The sequence below is a fragment of the Macrotis lagotis genome, chromosome 2 (genome assembly GCF_037893015.1).
Source record: "Macrotis lagotis isolate mMagLag1 chromosome 2, bilby.v1.9.chrom.fasta, whole genome shotgun sequence".
Lineage (NCBI taxonomy): Eukaryota > Metazoa > Chordata > Mammalia > Peramelemorphia > Peramelidae > Macrotis > Macrotis lagotis.
In genome coordinates, this window is record NC_133659.1 from 287,577,324 (window position 1) to 287,601,007 (window position 23,684).

The 23,684-nt window shown below is 39.3% G+C and overlaps 2 protein-coding genes across 3 annotated transcripts in view; one reads left to right on the plus strand and one right to left on the minus strand.

The window, feature by feature from the left end:
* AVIL (advillin) lies at positions 1-19,922 on the plus strand. Its single transcript, XM_074226263.1, has 19 exons — positions 1-78; positions 1,416-1,490; positions 3,596-3,792; positions 4,312-4,420; positions 4,736-4,846; positions 5,776-5,978; positions 6,472-6,550; positions 6,653-6,751; positions 7,840-7,993; positions 8,109-8,209; positions 8,685-8,822; positions 8,948-9,106; positions 14,941-15,120; positions 16,324-16,469; positions 16,633-16,777; positions 17,599-17,787; positions 18,130-18,198; positions 18,674-18,799; positions 19,299-19,922. The coding sequence occupies exons 1-19, from the start codon at positions 13-15 to the stop codon at positions 19,410-19,412; spliced, it is 2,460 nt and encodes an 819-aa protein (XP_074082364.1). The 5' UTR covers positions 1-12; the 3' UTR covers positions 19,413-19,922.
* TSFM (Ts translation elongation factor, mitochondrial) overlaps positions 19,705-23,684 on the minus strand; it is a 14,371-nt gene continuing 10,391 nt past the window's right edge. For both annotated transcript variants that reach the window (XM_074226259.1, XM_074226260.1), the window contains exon 6: positions 19,705-22,035. In XM_074226259.1, coding sequence (XP_074082360.1) covers positions 21,629-22,035 — 407 coding nt within the window. In that variant the 3' untranslated portion in view covers positions 19,705-21,628. The remainder of the gene's footprint in view (positions 22,036-23,684) is intronic.

The following is a 23,684-nucleotide window of genomic DNA, read 5'->3' on the forward strand; positions in this document are numbered from 1 at the left end:
AAGACAAACACCATGTCTCTGAGTGGCGCCTTCAGGGCAGTGGGCAATGACCCAGGAGTGATCACTTGGAGAATAGAGGTAAGCTGGGTCCCCATGACCAAAGACAAACATTTCAGCTTCCTTTCTACTAGCCAATTCCCCTAGACCAAGGTACATCTTCAAGGTCGAGTCTGTCTGTAGCACTGAACCATCATCAGTAGGCTTTCTTGAATGTTGGTATCAGAAATTTTGGTCTACTTTGAAAAACTTCTTGACTTCTTATTTTGGTTTGGAAGGAGAGTAAAAGACAGTAAAGTGCATGAATGTAATTGGATATTCCTGATTGCCCCCAGGCATCTTAGGGATGCCAAGAAAAGTACATCTCATAACTTGGACAATAAAAATGATCTATCTACACTCAACTTGCAGAAAGGTCTGCAAGGCCGAAGGCCCCTAAGGCTTGGAGGCTTTTCACACTCACTTTGTCATAGTAATAACAAACTTCCCATAGCAGGCTTCCTTTACTAATTGAAATAAAGTGCCCCACTTCTTCTCTGAAGAGTCAGGGTGCTGCTTTTTTCCCAGAGCTAAGGTCCTCATCTCAGGAGCCAATATTCTGTAAAAGAGTGCCTATTCCCCCCCCCAACTGGTGCCACCCCACCCCCTACCCATAATGAAAGTGGGGAAGTGAAAGGAAACATTTCTTGCTTAAGGAAGCAGGGTACTTCCTTTCCCAAGCACTCCAGAGACTGCCATCCCCTATACCTTGCCCCTTACAATTCTGCCCCAACCTTTACCTGGGGTTTGGGAGGGTGGTGGTAAGGTAATACTGGTACCTGCCCTTTTTCCCCACCCATTGAGAAGGCTAGCAATATGATATCAATTATACATGTGAAGTCATACAAAACATAGCTGTTCCCTTTTAGCAAAATCAACTAGTTCCCAAGGGGCAAAACTTGAAGTGATATTCCCAAGCAATAATTCCTTACCTTGTGACTAGCAGGGGACTATCTCCTCCTTCTCCCCAAAGCTGGACAAAAAAACTCTCCTTACAAGTCTCAGCTCCAGGAACTCACATCAGGACTGTGCTTCCCAGACATAAGTAATGGCCACAAACAGATTAGAATCATTATTAAAGCTACTCATTTGTGAGAGGCAGTGGGATCCGTCAAAAAGAGAGCCAGCCTCAGGGTCAGGAAGATCAGGGTTCAAGTCTCTCCTCAGCCCCAGCATTGGGCAAATACTTCACTTCCAGAACTGTAAGGATCCAGAGAGTTTTTCTGTCAGTTCCCTTTATCAATGAAATCATGGGTCTGGCTTAGAACAATAGATTTATTGTGCCCCCAAACAAGCACTACCCCCATACTAGAGCAGGAAGTGACCAGGACTGGAACACAGACTGGTATGTGCTCCTCACTCACTTTTTGTCCTTCTAGAAAATGGAACTTGTGCTGGTGCCCCTGAGCCTTCATGGTAATTTCTACGAGGGAGACTGTTACATGGTTCTTTCGGTGAGCAGACCCTAGTCCCTAACTCCCTAGCTTCAGTCTCTTCCCATAGTCATCGATTCTCAGGAACCATGAAGACACCTGCTGGTAATGGGGGCTACGGACCCACAGGAACCTTGGGACAAGTCGATAATATTTCCCAAACATCTATATTTAAATACATTTTGCAATGTTCTAGATTTACAAAGATCAAAGATAATATGGAGCCTATTCTCAAAAATCTTATAAAAGAAATATGCAAGCAACAATAATAAGAGGTATAATGTGCTAAATTCATAAAAGTACATAAGGGAGTTTCAAGAAAGATGAGATCACCTAACTTGGGGGGCAGTGGGGCAGAGAGAATATGAGAGGGCTTTATAGAGAAGGTGTCACCTGCATGGACTCTTGAAGGAAAGGAATTCAACAGGCAGAAACATTCTGGACCTGGAGGCCAACATGAGCAAGGACACTAGCAAGAAAGGAAAGGATAAATCAGAGAATGCTAAGTAGTCACATTTGGCTCAAATGCAGACTGCAGTGGAGAAATAGACTGAAGAGGTAATTTGGAGACAGATTGTGTAAAGCCTCGCATGCCAGGCTAAGGGGCTTATATTCTAGTGGCTAAGCAATAAGGAAACATCAAAGGATATCTAGCTGAGGAAGGTCAAATCAACATATTGCAACATATTGCATATATTCTCAATCTCACTTTATTAGTGAGGAGAGTGCCTAAAGATAGGACAATCACTTATGGAGTTATTACAATGGCCCTTCAAAGAGATAATGATGTCCTGAAGTATAATGGTGTCAATGAGGGGTAAAAACAAGAACCAAGGTTGTAGAAAAATGGGTAATATATAGCAACTGATCTAATGTGAAAGGTGAAGAAGACTTACAGAGCAGCTATATGGAAGAAGGAAAAATTAAAGATAATTCTGAATTATTCATCCTGAATGAAATAATGGGAAAGTGATGGTATCAGTAAAAAAGGGGGGGGAGGGTTAGGAAGTGAGGGGCAGGTTTGGGGGCAGAGTAGGGAAGAAGAGGCAGGATAAATTAACTCCATTATAGGCTCAGGTAGGACAACCAGTCAGCAACGTACAGCTGGAAGTTAAGACATGAAGCACTGAAGACTCCAGGAATAATCAAGGCCGTAGGGATCCCTGAAATCAAGTCTAGACCTCCAAGAGTTTAGAAGTCTAAGGTGCACCCTCAAAATTGGCCTTTCCTTTTCAATTCAAAGGGTAAGGAATGGTGGAGCTGAATGGAGAATCAATCTCCTTAGTCCAAGAAATGTCCTTCTGTCTGATGTTAATCTGCAATGATCCAGTTGACGATAGTTTACGTAGTCCTCCCCAGATACCAGGAGGGAACCAAAAGGCCCAGCCCTGGTTTCAAAGTTACTTTGGTTGAAAAATAACAACAATAAAGTCCTGGCAGTTTTAAGCTTGATCTTCCCTGTACATGTCAATGAAGTCAGCCGAATTACAAAGACAAAGCAAATGCGTAGGTGCAAGTTCCCAGTGCAACTTGAATATTTAAATGCTGAGAATTGCTGCCATAATAGAGGAATGAGATTTGGAGCATAATCCATAGGCTTTGAGAGAACAGAACTAATCTTTGTATCTTCCTTGCCTCGTATAGCTTGTTTAATAAATACTCATTGAATCAAAATGGGCATCTGTCAAAATTCTGAAGGTATATCCTTTATGGGGGTTTCTCTTTGTTCTCAATTGTCTCGCCTATCTTAAGGGACAGCAAACTTTCTCACTTTTTCCAAATATGGAAATAGATTTGGGGGTCAGCTGGGTGGTGCAATGGAGCACCAAACCTGGAATCAGGAGGACCTTGGTTCAAATCCAGCCTCAGACACTTGAGATTTTTCTAGTTGTATCACCTTGGGTAAGTCACTTAACCCATTACCTCACCCAAAAAAATTGATTAGGACCACAAGGATTTGAATAGAACACCTAGACGAGTTATAGACTTCTACTGGAGTCAACTGACCCTGCTTAGGGATAATAATCCAGCCCCCTACCCCAACCCAGCCCCAGTATGCCACAGCTCTGCCAGAGCAGAAAAATGAGCCACTTTCTAATTTCACATTCTCTTTGCACACACTTCAGACCCGGAGATCTGGAGGTCTATTATGCCAGGATATCCACTACTGGATTGGGAAGGACTCTTCCCAAGATGAGCAGAGCTGTGCCGCCATCTACACTACTCAGCTAGATGACTATCTGGGTGGCAGCCCTGTTCAACATCGGGAAGTTCAGTTTCATGAATCAGAGACTTTCCGAGGCTACTTCAAACAGGGGATCATGTGAGTAGAAATCTGAACTGGACTGTTCTTGCACTCATCCTCTCCCTAACTGGACATTTAACAAAGCACAGAACCATGATGGAAACAAATAATGCATGGTAAAGGAGAGAGAGAGAGAGAGAGAGGGTAAAGAATTACAATAGCACTTTTAGCGGAACTCATAACAGTTCCTTCCTTTCCCTGTCTGATAAAGCTTATGTGTATCCATTGCAATAATGATAACTGAGGAAAATATTGAATTGGTTTTAATTATTAATGGATTGGATTGAAGCTGGAAGTTAATCAAAGAAAGCTTCCTGGAGGAGATGGAGCATGAGTGGGTGAGAAGTTCATTCTCCTAGTAGGGTAGTTATGTCAGGGGAGCCTTGAAGAAGGCCTAATAGGGGGACCATAAGAAAAGACCCTAAACATGTGTGATCCTGGATAAAAAGATTAAACCCAACCCCAACTGGAATAAAATAATAATAATGATATTAATAAACCCTAGGAAAAATAACTATCCCTTTGTCTCTCCCTCAGCTATAAGAAGGGAGGTGTAGCCTCTGGGATGCAGCATGTGGAGACCAATACATATGATGTGAAACGTCTACTGCATGTGAAAGGGAAAAGGCATATAACTGCTACTGAAGTAAGTTTTCCAGAAAATCAAACTCATTTGAAGGGATTGATTACCCAAGGGTTCTTCCCTGGGGCTTATGAACTTATTTTTTTAAAAATTTAATCTTTTTATTTTAGAAAATTTTTCAATAGTTGGGTTTCAATATAATTTATTTCCTTTGTCATCTATTATATATTTTTTATGGATTTTGAGAAGGGGTCTGGTCCATAAGCTTCACTAAACTGCCAAAGGGAACCAGGACACAAAAAAGACGAGATATGTTCACAATGCTTTCACCGGAGCTATAGTACTACCCTTAGAACAGTCTTTATCTCTAACCTATAGGTAGAACTGAGCTGGGATAGTTTTAACCTGGGTGATGTCTTCCTGATGGACCTTGGAAGAGTCATAATCCAGTGGAATGGCCCAGAAAGCAACACTAGAGAACGGCTGAAGGTACTGTTGTTGCTCCTCAGGGAAAGTATCTCTTTTCCTTGGAGTCCCCCTGAGTATGGCTTACGACTTGCAGATATGGTTTTCTTCTTCCTTGGTAATTACTAGCGTTGTTATGATTAGTGATTATTTGCTATTATTATTTTTACATTCCAGGCTTCCCTGAGATTCAAATTAGACCACTACTTTTTTATTAACTGTCTAACATGTAAAAAGTACTGAAGCTTACTTTGAAGGGATCCTTGTTATGGAATGTACACCAAAAAAAAAAATAAGCTAGTGAACTCTGTACATTATAACTTGAAGATTTGGTGAATAGCTAGTAGTTCAATTTGGCTGAAAAGGATAATTGGAACCATATTGTAGAATTTGTCATTTATCCTAGGGACTTTGGAATGAAGGCTTGGAGCAGGGAAATGACATGGTCCAATCTGGGTCTTAGGAAGATTAATTTAGCAGCTATATGGAGGAAGGGTGGATTTGAGAGAGAATACTGGAAGCAGGGAGCCTATTTAGGAAGCTATCACCATATTCCAGGAAAGAGGTGATGAGGACCTAAAAAGGGTAGTGAATATGTGAAAGAAGATTGTGGATTTTATGGAGGCAGAATTGACAAAAACCTAGTAATTATTTAGATATAAAGACCAATGCAGGGAAGAATCACAAATGACTAAGCTATTAAATTTGAATCACTATGAAGATGATGGTATTCCCAACAGAGGGATTTGTTTTGGAGGGAAGCTTTCTTCGGGAAAGATGAGTTAATGGAAGCACATTACTTCCAGTCCAAGAAATTAATGACTAATTCCCAAAACCTTTAAATTACTAAAAATTCCTGTCTCCTGGATCTGAAACTTGCTTCTTCAACAATACTCAAGTTCCTGTGGTAAGACAGGCACATTGAATTTCTTCCTTGAACTCCCTTATGGCAGGCAATGCTCCTAGCAAAGGATATTCGCGACCGAGAGCGTGGGGGCCGTGCTGAAATCGGTGTTATTGAGGGAGACAATGAGGCAGCCAGTTCAAATCTGATGAAGGTCCTTCAAGACACACTAGGTGAACGCTCCCCAATCAAGTCTGCAACCTCTGATGAGGTCTTAGATCAAGAGCAGAAATCAAACATCATGTTATATCAGTAAGTGGCTATTCTCTACTCCTGACAGGAAACTGAGGGATCCCCTCATAGCTTTCTTTTGCACCATCTTCAATTTTCATATCTATAACAAATATAAGTACCAAAATTCCTCTTCTCAAGCATTTTCTCTCTTATGTTTGGTTTGATATTCTGGCACACAGTACTTCCTGCTTATTATTTGAGTTATAAAGATGATGATAGAATCTCTATTATGGTACTGTGAGATACACACTCCAAAGCCCTAAGGCTTTGGGAGGGGGCTCAGAATATGGAGGAGAAAGGTGTATAATTCTCAGAATAAAAGGAACATATTTTTTTTAAAAAAAATCTAAAATGTAGCCTATCACAAGACACACACTTCTGTAACACTGGGAGCAATAACCCAAATTCTACAAAGAAATTTTCCACCAAAGCAATGACAGAAAAGCAACTTGTAGGCAGATGTTCTCCTGAGGAAAGACAACCAAAATCAACATGTTTCTCCCTTCTCTAGTGTGTCTGACTCAGGTGGGCAGCTGACAGTCACAGAAGTATCCACGAGACCTCTGGTCCAAGATTTACTGAATCATGATGTAAGTCTAATACAGATAGACTCAGACTGGAATAACCTAAGAGTAAGGCTCCTTTACTGTCTCCATCAGTGGTGATATCATTTATCTATTGGAATGTTTTAGGATTGCTACATCCTGGATCATAGTGGAAGCAAGATATATGTCTGGAAAGGAAGGGGAGCCACCAAGATTGAGAAACAGACTGCTATGTCCAAAGCTCTGGTAGGTGGGATTAATATACAAAAATGGCCAGATGATTTTATTCAGGATTGCAATCAGACATATATATTTGGGTTCCTTGGACATTTAATTTGAACCTTAGGCAAATCAACCTATCTGGGCCTGCTGGCTTTATCTGTAAAAATGAGAGTTAGGTCTAGGTGGTCTCTCAAGTCCGTTCCAGCCTTAGAGCTATGATAATACAATCCCTATCAATGAGGTGCTATGCTAGGAGTTGGGTTACAAAACCAAAATCAAATCAGGTTCTGCCTTCAGAAAGCTTACATTCTATTAGAGGAAGGGCAGCTAGGCAGTACAGTGGATAGAGCACCAACACTAGAGTCAGGAGGATCTGAGTTCAAATCCAGAATCAGACACTGGATATTTATTAGCTGGGTGACCTTGGGCAAGTCCTTTAACCCCAATGCCTTGCAAAAAAAAAAAGCAAACAAACCAAAAAAACCCCAGGAGAATGATATTGACTTAGTGAGTAAACGCTACTACCAACTCTGCGTAGAGAACCATTGAGGTTGAATGTCGGCACAAAGAGAGATAAAAAAAATTATTCAAGATACTGTCCTAGACTGCCCCCCCACAAGGAGATTATGTTTTAATTGAGGAGAAAGGACACAAGTAGATGTTCCTTTTGAGAAACACAAAGTAATAAAAGAACAAATTGATAGAGTACAAAGTCAGTAAATTACATAAATGCTGATGAGACATGGGGTAAAGGAGTTTGCTCACCATAAGCACAAAAAATATTATGACAGCCTAATGGAAAGATGCCAAAATGTTTTCTATGAATACATTCTGAGGGTAGGCAACTCAGTCTCCAGTTAGAAGTGAATCAGCAAAATTACTTTTAAAGGGATGACTGGGGGTTGGGGGATATGAGAGGAGAGGAAATATAAAAAAAAGGAAATTTTAGCCTATGTTAAAAACTATCAATAAAATTATATTTAAAAAAAAAGTGAGTCATCTTGATATGACTTCAGGAGGAGAGCTTTCTTAGCACCTAGAACAAAGGGGTGAGTCACCAAGCAAGCAAACAAATTCAGTAATGACTAATCTAGTTCTCTTTGGGGCTATAGGGCTTCATTAAGATGAAGGGTTATCCAAGCACCACCAATGTGGAGACTGTCAGTGATGGAGCCGAGTCTGCCATGTTCAAGCAGCTATTCCAGAAATGGACAGTGAAGGACCAGACCTTAGGCTTAGGAAAAACCTTCAGCATGAATAAAATTGGTGAGATTACCTCTCCAAATCTTTAGCCTTGACAGGAATTTCCAAAGGGCAGCACTGTTCATGTTTATAACTGAGTGTGTCACTCATTTGACTTTTCCTGAAATCTTTTCTACAGCTAAAGTCATTCAGGATAAGTTTGATGTGACTCTGCTTCACACAAAGCCAGATGTAGCAGCCCAACAAAGGATGGTGGATGATGGCAATGGAAATGTAGAGGTAAGCCTAGCCACTCAAAACTGAAGGAAGGTGGACATTGTACTCACTAGGACACATAGTGGAATATAGGTTCTACTTCTAGTCCCTTCCACTCTTTTACTCCAACCCCCTCTTATCAACTTCAATCTTAGGAATAAACTTCAAGAAACAGCAAAGTCTGCAAGGTAGTAGTTTTTCTAGGTAATAAGAGGTAGACCACCCAAATTCTACCTTTCAAAACCATCCAAATGATCTATCAGCTGGAAAAGAACTCTAAAGCCACAATCTGATGCATCTGATAGCTCAAAGCACCTCTCTAAGAGGCATGGCACTAAGGATGCTAGATACATTTTGAATGGTTATTGTGTTCTCAACTGCCCTCTGCCTGGATTTATTTTCTACTTATTTTCCTTCAGGCTGTACTAATTTACACAGCTGGCTCCATATCAAACAATACAAACATTGTGTGACTTATGCATTTCATTCTTTTGTCTAGGTCTGGAGAATTGAAAATCTGGAACTAGTCCCAGTTGAGCATCAGTGGTATGGTTTCTTCTATGGGGGAGACTGCTATCTGGTTCTCTATACCTATGAAGTAAATAACAAGCCAAGTTATATCTTATATATATGGCAAGTAAGTCTAAAAGATACCCTTCAGTCAGGGAATCCAAATGTATCACCTGCTGTGGTTTGCTTTGGACCAGCAGCAGGGGTCCATCTCCCCTACAATGTATTTGTCCTCTTTTTTCACCATGGTAGGGTCGACATGCTTCGAAGGATGAGCTGGCAGCTTCAGCTTATCAAGCTGTGGAGCTGGACAGACAGTTTGGGGGTGCTCCGGTGCAGGTGTTGGTCAGCATGGGGAAAGAACCACGCCATTTTATGGCCATCTTCAAAGGAAAGCTTGTCATCTTTGAGGTGAGGTCTCCTTTTCCCCTCCCTGCCCTAAGAAAAATACCCTGTGAGTTGGTATGCTGAAAACCAAACTGGAGTTTCCATGAATGAGATATAAGAATCATTAGTCAGCTCCACAGAAGGGAGAAAAAGGTTTGTCAACCCATGTTGCATAGCCTTTCCAGATAAATCTAACATGATGGCATTTTCATGTCACTTCTTTACTAATGAGCCTACAATGGCTTCAAGTTCAGACTCCTCTCCCTAGCTTTGAAGATCCACCATAATCACACCCATCCTAACTTTCCAAATCCTGCCAATCCTCAGACTGGTCTCCTCACATATTCTCTTCACCGGCACCCTGTTCCCCATGCACTGGGTTTATTCTCACCCCCTAGAATGCTTTCCCTCCTTCCTAACACGTTCTAGTCATCTTTCTCTACTATGACAATTTTCCCAACTACTCCAATGAATAAATTTTCCTTTATCTAAACATTTTTTGAACTTAATGTCTCCCATTTTAAACACATTATTCCTTCTATCATATTAGTCTTTTCCCAACTAGTCCCTTTGCTCCTTAAAATCAAGGAATCCCCTTTTTCCTTTCTGCTCTTGCATTGGTGGTATCATTTCTTCCCACAGTTTAATGATCCCTTCTTTTAAAACAAGTAAGTCTTTATCCCCAGTCTCAACCTTTCACCTGAGCCCTATTGCCTACCAGCTATCTCTGCCTTTGCCCTACTGGCACCTCAGACTCAACAACATTCAGAGCTAAATTCATTTTCTTCCACCCATCCTTCCAACTTTCTCACAACTCCTGCTGGTAGGTTCCATTCTTGACAGGAAGAATCAGCAAACTGGCTTCTTTTTTTAAACCATCATCTCAGCAGTTACTAAGCTAATTGTTGGGAAATCAAGAGCTAGCAAAAGGAGTTTATATTCTACTGGGGAAGATGAAACACAAAAGGAGCTGAAAAGGTGGTGAGATAGGGATAGACTCCACCCAGATCAAGGTGAAGATGAGTTATCTGTGCCTCACAGAGAAATATGATGGGAACCTCTTCCTTAAAATGGACAGTGGTAGTTGGGCCTGGAGTTAGGAAGATGAGTCTCAGACCTCAGACAATTTCTGGCTGTGTGACCCTGTTTGCCTCAGTTTCTTCATTGCCAAGAAAACTCCAACTGGAGTCATGAGGAGTCTGAAAAGACTTGAAGTTAGAGTTTCTGGGAAGAAGTCAATCAGAAAGTGAGGTCTCAAGGTTGGTTCCAGTGAGAGAATAATGAGAAAGCTCTTGGCATAGCAGCTGGTAGCATAAACACTATATAAATATTAGCTACAGTTATTATTATTATTATTATTATCATTATTAATGAAAGAATACTGGAGATGAGACAAAGAACTATGAAATACAGGAAGGGAGGCTGAGTGTCTCCCTGGGGCACAATCTGAGGGATTCATCCTCCTAAATGTTCCTATTCTAAGTCCTAGGGCCCATGGTCTGTCTATGATGGAAGCAACACTATGACAAGCGGTATTGTGTTGTATTGCCTTTTGTAGAGAAACCTGCAAGGAGTAAGGACTAAAGGTGGGGGGAAAAAAGTCTCAATCTCCAAAGCCTCAATTCTGCCTTCCTTGGTGTTAATCCAAGGCTTACTTGGGCTTCCTTCCTCACCCACCCTGTTATTGAGGCTGTGTTCAAAGCCCATCTCAATTTTCTTCAACTAAAGTTTAGGGAGTGGAGAAGACACAGGTATAAAAGGATGAAGAGAGGAGAGGGGGAGAAAAGAGACAGAAGATATTTAATAATGGAGAAAGGAGGGACAGAATCCACTGACCCTCACTCATAGTACCAATTGCTGGAGGCTGTTTTGAGGGCAGACTGGACAGTCCGTGCTGAGAACAACAGTCCCTTTGATTTGATGCATTATTGGAAAACCACGTGGTCTATCTGAATATAACCAAGGAAGCAAAGAGGAAGCAGCAGCAGACAAGGGAAGAACACCAAGAACTATGTGCTCTCTCTCCCCCAAACTGGGACAGTAACCAGCATTTCCAAACAATGGCAGTCTGCCAATCCCTGACACAGTGTCCCCAGTATTCATACATTCAGACTAGGACTGAATTGGGCAGGGAAGGGATTCATCGAAGAATATTCCTTGGGAGCTATCAGGTCAATCTTCAGGCGATGGTAGGAGGCATTCAAGAGGATCCTGAAAGAAGGTGGCTCCCAGGAGTTGGCACATCCTTGTACTAAACTTTCCCTGGGACTTATGGGTTCATCTCTACTCCATATATTTTGGTGCCACTCAAGTTAAAGAGGTATTAATTAGCTTCTTACCTCTGATGTCTTAGGTGTATGAATTTGTCGAGACAAGGGGATTCCAGAGGATTCTAGGCATAGAAAATTATAGACACAGGAGTTCCAGAAGGGTATCCAGAAGGATAGGGCTAGGGCAGAAACAGCGTGTAATTAGAAAGATTTGTGTACTGTGTACTTCTTTTGTTTTGTTTTTGCAAGGTAATGGGGTTAAGTGACTTGCCCAAAGTCACACAGCTAGGTAATTATTAAGTGTCTGATGTCAGATTTGGACTCAGGTTCTCCTGACTCCAGGCCAGTGTTCTATACACTGTGCCACTTGGATGCCCCGACCTGTGTACTTTTTTTTAACATGTTTTTTTCCAATTATATACAATAGTAGTATCTACCTATCACTTTTTGTAAGGTTTTGAATTTTACAATTTCCCCTTCCCTCCCCCCACCACAGAAGGCTGTTTGATAGTCTTTACATTGTTTCCATGCTATACATTGATCGAAATTGAATGTGTTATAAGAGTAAATATAAGAGGAAAAATAACGCCCCCCCCCCCCCCAAGAAGATGAAAAACCTCAAGAATAGAGAGAAAAAAGTACTTCAGTCTGTATTCAGATTCCAATGGCTCTGTCTCTGGGGTGAGTTGCTTTCTTTATCATAAGTCCACCAGAGAAGTTGTTTCAATATTTTTCCCACAGTTGCTATTACTAGCTGTACCTCCACTCTATTCCTCGCCACTCTCACTTATTCTATTCTCTCTCTCTCCTTTCATCCTGGCCCTGTCCCAAAGTGTGTTGAATCTGAGCACTCACATCAGGGAGGTGGATCCAATGGCTAGATATGAATCAGGGCGACTGGAGATGGCCCTGGATGTAAAGCAGTCAGGGTTTATCAAGGTCACACACCTAGTAAGTGGCAAGTGTCTGAGGCTGGATTAGAACTTCGTCCTCCTGACTATAAGTCTTCCTGACTCCAAAGCCAGTGTTATATCTATTATGCCACCTAGCTGCCCTAAAATAAAAGTTGCTAAAGTTTCATACAAATAAGGTTTTTTGGTCAGTTACTTCCCATTAAAACAATACTGTGATCACTTTTCCCACATTTCCAACATTGAATTATTCCACCTTTGTCAATTTGCTGACTTTGTTTTAGATTATTGTTTTTGAATATTTTAAAAAATGGATAGTGATAGTTTCTTCTTTTAAAAATTCTGCCCATATCTCTTGACCACTTATAGGTCATGGAAATGGTTCAATTATTGGAGATTACCAATAGGTTTTGGATATGACTTTTCTTAAAAAGTGTGGTGTTAAGAATGAATTGTACATTTTTTTTCATAAGAAGTTGTGACAGTGGTTGAAAAGACCTGGGTTCAGATCCTGTCTCTACTATAACTAAGTATCTCAGTCAGCTCTCTAAGATTATGTTACAAAGGAGTTGTTGGGCTGCATGATTAGAGGGCCTCACACAGAATTCCTTTTGCCAATGAAGTCACTGGTTGAAAGAAAAATCTTATTTTCAGTTGTTATTACTTTTATTGGTGTAAAAGTTATGTTTACATCACCAAAATAATTTATTTTGTCTTTTATAATTTTTTTAAGTTTTTTTATAAGGCAATGGGGTTAAGTGACTTGCCCAAGGTAGTTAATTATTGTGTCTGAGACTGGATTTGAACTCAGGTCCTCCTGACTCCAGGGCTGGTCCTCTATCCAATGCACCACCCAGCTGCCCTATTTTGTTTTTACAATGTGATGGCATCCTTTCTTCATTATTGTGATAATCTAACTTTCCATTTCCCTTTTTTTAAAATGGATTTTCAAATATATAATTCACTTATCCATTTGGAATTTGCAATTATCTGTTGTAAGATTCTAGTCTAAATCTCTTGCTTATCAAATTGATATTCAGCTTTCCCAGCAGTTCATATTGAAGAGTTCTTTCCCAAGTATAGTGTTCATCAGTTTAGAAAAACTATATTACTGCATTAAATTCTAAGACTTGTTCATTTAAGCTATTCCACTGATTAACATATTCTTATTTAAAACCAGAGAGTTTGATAATTATTACTTTAAAATTTGAGCTATGGTAATGTTTGATCCTTTAGTAGTTTGATATTCAATAACTGTTAAATCATGTCTCTTTTATGTCCAGAATATCTCTTCCATACAATCCCTTCCTCTCTATTTATTCATCACTTTAGTTTTGGCTATCATTTATTATTTTAGCTCTCAACTCACTACTCATACTCAAGATTAAATCATTGTATTTATCTTCAGCTAGTTACTCATATATGTCAAAGCTTAACCAATTTAGGCTCTCAGCAGAAAATACATTTTTAGACCTCACTAAAGCATCATTGCAAGATTCCCATGCTAGCATAGACTCCATTTTTTTAATTCAATTTTTAAATACAGGTAATTTGGGATTGCAGCCAATTTCCCTTCCTCAGCATATTCAGTTCTAGCCTCTTCTTTCATTTCTCACTGTTAATGAGGAATTTTGCATTCAAATTGGTGCTTTTTTGTTATATGAATTGCTTCCTCCAGGCAATTTATAAGATTCTCTTTGACACCAAAGTTCTAGAACTTGGCAAATACATTTCTAAGTGAGCTAAACTTGGGGTTCCTTCCTGTCAGTGATGTGTAGATTCTATCAATTTACACTGCCTTTTCATTTCAACACATCCAAGCAATTTTATTTCCCTCAATATGGTATTCAGACTCTTCTTCATTCAGTACTTCTCAAATTTTCACCAAGTTGTCTTCTAGTTTTACTGTTTTTATTTACAGAGATCTGAAGTCTTCTGTCAATTTTACCGAGGTTTTTTCTTCCATTAAATTTAGTGCATTTGTCACTTTTATGATAGAGTAGGTGATCTGGGATTAGTTGCAATCATTCATTCTACCATTTTGAGAGAATTTATTGAATTCATTTAAACAAGCAGCAAAGCACAACAGAAAAAAAGAGGACTGGCCTTGGGATGACATGAATTTGACTCTCAACCTTAAAATTTACAAACTGTGTGACTCTGAAATCAATTAAACTCCTGGTCTTCCCTTTTCTTTTCTATAAAATGGGAACATTTACAATACCTCAGAAAATGCTGAATGGAAGTCTCTTAATGTTATTATTGTGCATCCCCAAGAGTACCTCACATAGAGCTAGACACACAACAAGTATGCAATAAAAATTTAATGTTTAAGGAACTCTCAACTAGTTTCTAGTCAACAAACTTTTAACATTCTAAATCCTTGTCTGTTATCTTTGATATGCACTTGATCTCTATTGTTCCTCTCTAATGAAGGCTAATTTTTTTCTCTGTTGGGTCCTTAGCTATAGATATACTGAGAATTGACAGGCTCTGGGGGCAGATAGGTGATGCAATGGATAAAGCACTGGAGTCAAGAGGACCTGAGATTCAAATCTAGACTCAGACAGTTAATAATTACTTAGCTGTGTGACCTTGGGGAAGTCATTTAACCCATTTGCCTTTCAAAAAAAGAGATGAGAACTGACAGGCTCATAATGATTTCTTTTATCTATAGGGGGGAACATCTAGGAAGGAAAGTGTTGAGCCTGATCCTCCTGTGAGACTATTCCAGATCCAAGGGAATGACAAATTTAACACCAAAGCTGTGGAGGTATCAGCATTTGCCTCTTCCCTGAATTCCAATGATGTCTTTCTTCTGCGGACACAAAATGAGCACTACCTCTGGTATGGAAAGGTAAAATAGACTGGCAACCTTCCTCTTTTCTCCTTTCTAACAACAAAGTCAAAGGGACCCAAGGAAAGGATGTTTCTCAATTCTCAATGAATGTTTCTCAAAGGATCCTAAAAAGAAACCTAAGTATTTCATATAATTACTTTTCACCAGAACCTCACACCATAAGGTCAAAAGAAATACCAGGGGAGACCAAACTCTATTCTGTAATCTTCAAGCTGGACATAAAGATCTTTCCATGATAGTTTAGTAATTGTTTGTATTCTAACTAAAATTGTAAACTAATCATCTTTATTCCCTAATTCAAATTTGCATATTCATTCAAAAGCATTAAAAAAAGTTACTGTAAAATATTAGTTATGATAAGGACTACTAAAATCAAACTGAAGCAAACATAGCACATACTGATCTGTCCTGCAGATGAAAGAATCTTGCTATTACAGGCAATTCTCTGCACATAAGTGGACCATTCTGCATATCCCTACATAAAACAATTTTTATGTAATGTGAATTTGCCTGAGTATATGGGAAAAGGAGGGAAGGAAGAAGACAGGAAGGAGAGTTTGTATGCCCTTGGTGAAAGGGACCAGCACATGGTTTAAGGACATGTGGGGGCAAGGACAAAATGGAGAGCAAGAGGAAAATATAGCAGCTGGGGAGAGACATTCACCTGAGCACAGACATATGGAAGACAGGAATGGGGGTGCTGGGGCCAGACACAAAGGCAGGTGGGCAGAGCAGGGCAAGGTCTCAGTCTCAAGTCAAGCCCCCAATCCTGCCACAGACACAGCGATTGTCTCTCTGAACAGACATTCTTCTGCTTTCACTTGGAGAGGGTTTTATTGATGGTATTGGGGAGGTCACAAAAGTGCCAAGCTAAGTTGCAGGATCAGAGACAGAACCGAAGTTGACATAAGTTTTTTTGGAATGCAGATTTCTTTCAGAATTCTTTCCATAAAGTTGAATTTGTGTAATGTGAATTTTTGTAAAGTGAGAATTGTCTGCATTCCTTCCTTTCCCTTACTAAAACAAACAGAAAAATCTTCATATTCAATTCTCCCTCTTTAAAAGCACTAAAAATAAAAATACTATTTCTAATCACTGGTGGCTATGGCTTGATACCTAGCCTATGCAAAGTCTCCAAAATTTCTTTCTACAAGCAGCCCATGGGAGGCTAAGGCTCTCCTATTTTCATTCTAACCCCAGGGTTCCAGTGGTGATGAGCGAGCAATGGCAAAGGAATTAGCTGGAATGCTTTGTGATGGCACTGAGGACACTGTGGCTGAAGGACAAGAGCCAGCTGCATTTTGGGACTTACTAGGAGGGAAAAGCCCTTATGCCAGTGACAAAAGGTGAATGTGAGCACAGACTTATTACCCTTCAATTACTATACAAAACATGCAGGACTAACAAATAGCTTACTATATTGAAATTATATGACATTTGAAGTCCCATTCAGCTCTAAAATTATTTTTCAAGTAAGCTTGTTTTCATATAATGGATTGTACCTTACAGACTCCAACAGGAAATCCTTGATGTACAGCCCCGTCTCTTTGAGTGTTCCAATAAAACTGGTCGGTTCATAGTCACAGAGATCACAGATTTCACACAGGATGACCTGAACCCAAGTGATGTGATGCTTCTGGATACCTGGGACCAGGTAAGAAGCATATGTAGGGCCAAGAACAAATGACAAAGATTCATACACTTAGAAGAGGACAATAGGTCAAATGCCATAGACAATGGGATAAAGATGGCATTTTTGTAGTTTTCTAAGATGACAAAACAGTAAGGTGCCTAGAAACTCAGCCTAATAGCCTAGCAAACATGGTACTTTTTACAAATTGTTCTGTAAAAGTTATCTTACAGAAAAAAAATTTATTTTCCACTAAAATTAACAGCAAATCACCAAATTAAAAAACCCTACAAAAGGGCTGAAGAGTAGTCATACTCAGTTCTTCAAAGACAACTCACTATTTCCATCTATTTCATCTGTAAAGGATAATTACCCAATAGCCTCTCTGATAAGAAATCCAAATTAGGAAAAGTTTTTTTGAGAAAATGGATTTCTGTAAGAAGGCTTATTCCATAGATTCTTAAGAGATAGTATAATACAATGGAAAGAGCTCTGAATTTGGTGATAGAGGATCCAAGTTAAAATTCCAACTCAACCACTTAGTAGTATTTCCTCCACCAAACAAATGGTTAACTGGGATACTAAGTGACTTACCTAGAATCTTTTGTGTGCACTATTTTTTGGGGGGGAAGGTAGTGGGGTTAAGTGACTTGCCCAAGGTCACACAGCTAGGTAATTAAGTATCTGAGGTCACATTGAATTCAGTTCCTCCTGACTCCAGGGCCAGTGCTCTATCCAGTGTGCCACCTAACCACCCCACCTAGAGTCTTTTGACTAAATTATGTCATCCTGACTTCTAGATGCCACCATCTAAAATATATAATATTAAATCTTTAACACAACAGGTATTCTTATGGATTGGTGAAGAAGCTAATGCCAAGGAAAAAGAAGGAGCCTTTACTTCAGCCCAGGAATATCTACACACTCACCCCAGTGGCCGGGAGACTGACACACCTATCCTGATCATCAAACAGGGGTTTGAGCCACCCATCTTTACAGGCTGGTTCTTGGCCTGGGACCCTCATGTCTGGAGTGTAAGGACCAAGAGAGCAAATGAACAATAGAGCTACCGGGAATCTCCTGGGAGGATGTGGTCATTGGTTTACATCCCATTCCTTATCCTTCATAGTAACCAGTATAGTCTACAGAGCAGACTCCACATATGCTTATAAGTTACAACCTAACTAATTTCTGTATGTTGAATGATTATTTCTAAACTGATGAAATGGAAATTAGATTAAGCAAAATCTGACCCTGCAAATGGATGAAAATAAGGATTCTGCTCTTCTGACCCATGCTATCTCTGAAAGAATGTATTCTGAGTGACAAATGACATTTCCTTACAACTTTACTTTGTGTATTCTATATTCCCACAGGAAGGCAAATCATATGAACAGATAAAGGAAGAGTTGGGAGACACTGCTGAAATTGTGAGAATCACTGCTGTGAGTTGGACTTATTCTCCAAGATGTCATAAAGGGAAAATAGCAAAAACTAGACCAGGGCAGTCCATTTCTAACAGAAATAACATTTTCATCAGTTGTTTTGTTTTTCCAATAGCTCACAATTACATAGCACTTTAGGGTTTATAGGAAGCTTTTGTAAATACCTTATCTTCATAACCCTGAGGATACCATTACTTTTTTTGCAGATAAGGAAACTGAGGCTGTAAGACTAAGTGATTTGAGGTTAGATTTGAACTCAGGTCTTCCTGATGCCAGGTCCAGTGCTCTATCCACTAGGCCCCCTAGCTGCTTTTGTTATATAATCCAACTAACACCCTAACTTATTTATATCCATTTAAAAGGATAAAGAGGTCCAACAGGATGGATATCTTCTACTAATATCCACTAATATCTTCACTATTAGGCTTTGTGTTTTCAGAACAGCACAATATGCCCCATATAAATCTCTTTCTAGGACATGAATGGTGCTTCCCTCTTCCTGAATGCTGGTGGCAGTGAACAAAAATACTACCCTATAAAAATGCTGCTGAAAAATCAGCAACATGAGCTGCCTAAGGATGTAGACCCTGCCAAAAAGGAGGTCAGTGGCTAGTTTTTTTTTCCTTTTAGGAGAAAAAAGTCATGTTCTCCATAGTCTGGCTCTTCTTATTGAATTTATTTAATTGTGAAGAAACTCTGAACCAGAATTCTTATAATGCAATCTTGTAATCCACCTCTTTAAAGCAGCTGGAGGACTCAAATTAGACTAATAGAAGTATTAGAATTATGTCAAGTTCTGCATTTTGTCCAATGTTTGTGGCTCATATATAATTCATAACCCATTTTACGGTCTACCTGGCATGAAACTCCCTGTTCTGCTCAGACAATGAGCTAATACTAACACTACGCCAAAAATATGACTCCAGCTTACTCACCATTTACAACAAAATTAAAAAAAGTCTAGATTTTCTTTCCCCTAAGCTCAAGGGCAGAGCTTGTAAGCACTTATAAAGGAGATACTTTATTCAAAGTTCTTTCTTTCCACATTAAGATGTGCATGATCCTCCAGAGCTCCTGGTCAAATGTTTTCTCTCTCCTAGAATTACCTCTCTGATGAAGACTTTGTTGCTGTATTTGGCATCACAAGAGGGAAATTTGCTTCACTGCCTGGCTGGAAACAGCTCAACCTGAAGAAAGAAAAGGGGCTCTTTTAAAGAATGGAAGCAGATGACTATTTGTGGCAATACTAGAGAATAGATAGTGCCAATTATGAGGGAAGAATTTATCTGTCCATCACAATGTCCTTGACTACTTATAGAATAGCAAGAGAGTTTTGCCAAGTGCAGCATGTTACCTAGAATGACTATCTGCCATTATTTAGTTGTTTAAATACATATAACTATCCTTCTGATTTCCATGATCTGCATGAATTCAAGTTACAAGAGTGAAAAAACGAAGACATTAAGTTACATAGATCACACAACAAACTTTCAAATCCTAAAAATGTATCATGAAGGCAATAGTTTAATTTTGGTGTTCAGACATTAGGTTCAGATATCAAGATCATTAATGCCAAAAAAAAAAAAAGGAAAATTCACAAATCACTAAAATCTGTAAACAATTTTCATGCTTCCTGATAGGTCCCAGACATCTTTTCAAATCAAGGACCCTCTATAAGATGAGGGAATGATACCAACATCCTTATTTGCTCATACAACAAATACAGCATATATTTCACATCTGTGGAATGTTTTTGTATTGGGAAGTTTGGGGGGGAGGGAGGAAGGGGATGATGGGAATGGGAATAGAGCAGTATCTATTATAATAGAACAAAGTTTGTCTGATAGCTGTCTAAAAAACAAACATCTTGATCATAGCAAAAGATGCAAGCAGGAAAGAAGCCATTCAACGTTCATTGTAGTAACAAATCCAACTGCACATATGCATATAGTCACCAGAGACTTATCTTCAAAGGATGTCATAAATGTCCACAAACGAGCCACATTTTCCAACAAACTGCATTTTGAATCAGTCTCAGATGGGAGTCATATACTTAACACAAGTTACATTTTCATTAGTTTCTGATGACACAACTTCTCCAAACACCTAAAGCTGAAACCTTAGAGGTTGATGCAAATTATAAACAAAGGTAGCAAAATTGTTCCCCAACGTGTCCTCCAAACAGTTGACAAACTGCTTTTCCCAAAACACGTATCTAATCACATCACATTTCTACTCAAATCTCCCTTCACCTCAGTTTATAAAATACAAGTCAGCCTGCCATTGAAGATCCCAGCAGGCTCCCACCCACTTTTCCAAATATTGCAAGAACATTCCATTAAACTAAACTAGCCTACTACTTTTTCTCCTAGTTTGGCATGCAATTTCCCATCTTTGTCATTTCACAGATTTTCAAAGTTGGTTTCCTTCACAATATTGTTATCATTGGACAAATTGATCTCTTGCTCTTACTTCATTCCAGTGTTCATACAAGTCTTTTCAGGTTTTTCTGAATCTGACATGTAAAGAAAAGGTACTAGGGTGGACTCCATCCCCACCTCTGCCCCTTCCTACAAGATGTCTTTCCTGAGGTCCCTCCAGGTTGTTGGTAGTTTTGATAATACTTTGTGTGTATTCGCTATAGCTCTGGACAGCCTGACTAAAGGTGTAATCTACATGTCCCATACCCACCAACTTTGCCCCTCCCCCAAAAACAAAGCTCTCTTAAGACAGGATAGTTTCTTCTTTTTTGTTTCTGTATTCTTAGAACCTACTATATTGCCATGCACAAGGACAGTTAATGTCAGTGGAGGTGAATTATGAGAGGAATTATTTCTCAAGGAGGAGAGGGCTCTGGAAGTCTATAAAAGGAAAAAGTTATATGAGCTTAGGGTGAATAGATTTAATGAGGCAAAGAAGAGAGAGCTCACCAGTGTCCTTGGGATATTTCCAGTGAGGTTCCTCTAAGACAATTACTATTTAAAATTGTTTGGGGCCATTTGCTGGAGATAAAATTAATGGAAATGGGGAGGTGGGTGGGGGAGTAGAATTAAAACATATACAGGCTGTGATTTCACTGAATGTAAAAGATAAACAACTTCAAGTCAAAAGGCTTCACATTCCCATATTCCCAGTAAAGCTACTTGCTCTTTAATGGGCTCAGTCAGGGGCTGTCAATGACACAGTGAGTCAAATTCACAACATAAAAAGCTAAACTCACTACTTTACAAACAAGGAAGAAGGCAAGATTCTACAAGGAGGAAAGCATCTTTATTTAGAGCTGCTGCACTGAATTACCTTTTCAGTTTTACTATAAACACAGAGAGGAAACAGCTCACATGTATTACTGAAACAGTGACCAAACTAATCTCTTAGGACATAGCATGACTCAGTTACTAATTTTTTTTAAGGTCCAGGATATCCCTGGAATCTATTCTGCTTTTGCTACCACTAAATCTTCTCCACATTCAAATCTCAAAAAATCTACCACAGACACACCCTGAGGCTTTACATACTGTCCCAATGTTATGCTAGGATCCAGCAAATAAGGCTGGGCAAGCATCTTTGTTTCCTCTTCTCCACTGGGCTCATCTTCCATTGAGCCTACAGACAAGGGAGCCATCCCCACGACATGCTGCCCGAGTCGTCGGCCAAGGTCTTCAAGGTTTGCTTTCTCTTCAGGTGCCTGGCAGATGACTAAAGCACCATATTTCCCAAGCATCAAGTGACCGAGAGAGGGGCTGTGCACTGCTCCATGGACATAGGAACCAATGTAGTATCCTTTTGGTACAGTCACCCAAGCAGCTCGCTTAAGAATCAAATTTTCTCCCAATTTGCCTGCAGAAAAACAAAAATTAAGCAGTCATCACAATCATCAGGAGCACAGAAGCATCTCTGTAAAGTTTACCTATGCCTGGATGTGATTCCCTTATTTGTGGAGCAGAGTCCCTAACTTTTTTCAAAGTCAGGAGTCAACATATTTTCTGAAATTTCTATCCTCCCCTAGACTAAGGGGGATCTTTCCCTTTTGAAATCACCTTTGGTGTGATGTGACATCAAAAAAAAAAAAGAAAAAATGAGATCAGACATCTTAGAAGAAGTTTTCACCAAAGAATAGAGAGTCAATCAAAGAGATAAAATGGGCAACTTGTATGACATAAAAGTGAAAAGATTTTACTTAAAATCGAAACACTGAGAATTAGGTTTTGTTTTTGTTTTTTAGATTTTGCAAAGCAATGGGGTTAAGTGGCTTGCCCAAGGCCACACAGCTAGGTAATTATTAAGTGTCTGAGGTCGGATTTGAACCCAGGTACTCCTGACTCCAAGGCCAGTGCTCTATTCACTGCGCCACCTAGCCTCCCCAAACACTGAGAATTAGAAGGGAAGCAGTTAGCTGGGGCAAAATCTTTCTAACAAATTTCTCTAATAAAGGTCTGTTATCTAAAATACAAAGAACTAATACAAACATATAATGAGCCATAAATCCAATATAAAATTCAAAATAAAAGGTTATAGTTCTCAAAAATATAAGGAACCAACAATTGTATTTAAAGATAAGCAGATTAAAGGAATTCAGTAGTACCATCCCATCTCTATCAGATTAATGAAAATGATAGAAAAGGAAAGACAAGTAAGTGGTAATGGAGCTATACAACTGCAGTGCTGGTAGAACTAGAACTGATCACCACTCCAGGAAACAATATGGAACTAAACTATAATTTCTGACCCAAAGAAACCAGCACTATACCCATACTTCAAAGAAGTCAAAAAGAGGGAAAGAACACATATCTACAAAAACATTTATAGAAGAATTTTTGTGGTTGCAAAGAGCAGGAAACAAGATGGAAGACCAATATTAAGGTATGCCTGAAGAAATGAGAGTAAATGACTTAATGGAATCTTGTGTATCAACAAAAATGCCAAAAGAGGCAGATTCAGAGAAACCTAAAAAAGCCTTACATGAACTGATGCTCAGTGAAACAGAAAGAACAGATGAATAATTTATACAATGATTATAATACCATAAAGGAAAACAACTTGGAAACACTAAGTTTGAGTAAATTGAATAAATACCAATAACAACTCCAGAAGACTAAGGATTCTAGCTTCCCACCTCTTTGCAGGAAAGTAAGGTGATGGACCAGGAATACGGAATGAGATATAACATTTTCAGATATGCCCAATGTGGGAGTTTTTCTTGCTTATCTCTACTTATTTCTTATAAAGGAGGGATCTCAAGCAGAAAAGGGAGGAGTTGTTGGGAGGGGATGAGGGGAGTGATAGTGATGCTACTAAAAAAGATTACCAATTAAACATTTTTGAACTACAGAGTAGCAGGAAGAAAAAAAGGTAAGTGAGTCAGTGTACTACTATGTTAAATATAATAGTTACTTTAAAAAACTGTGTAATTAACAGTCAGTTTCAGTTTTCCTGTTCTTTTTACTTGGATATATACATATTTGTTGAACCTTGTTAAAGTCTTAATA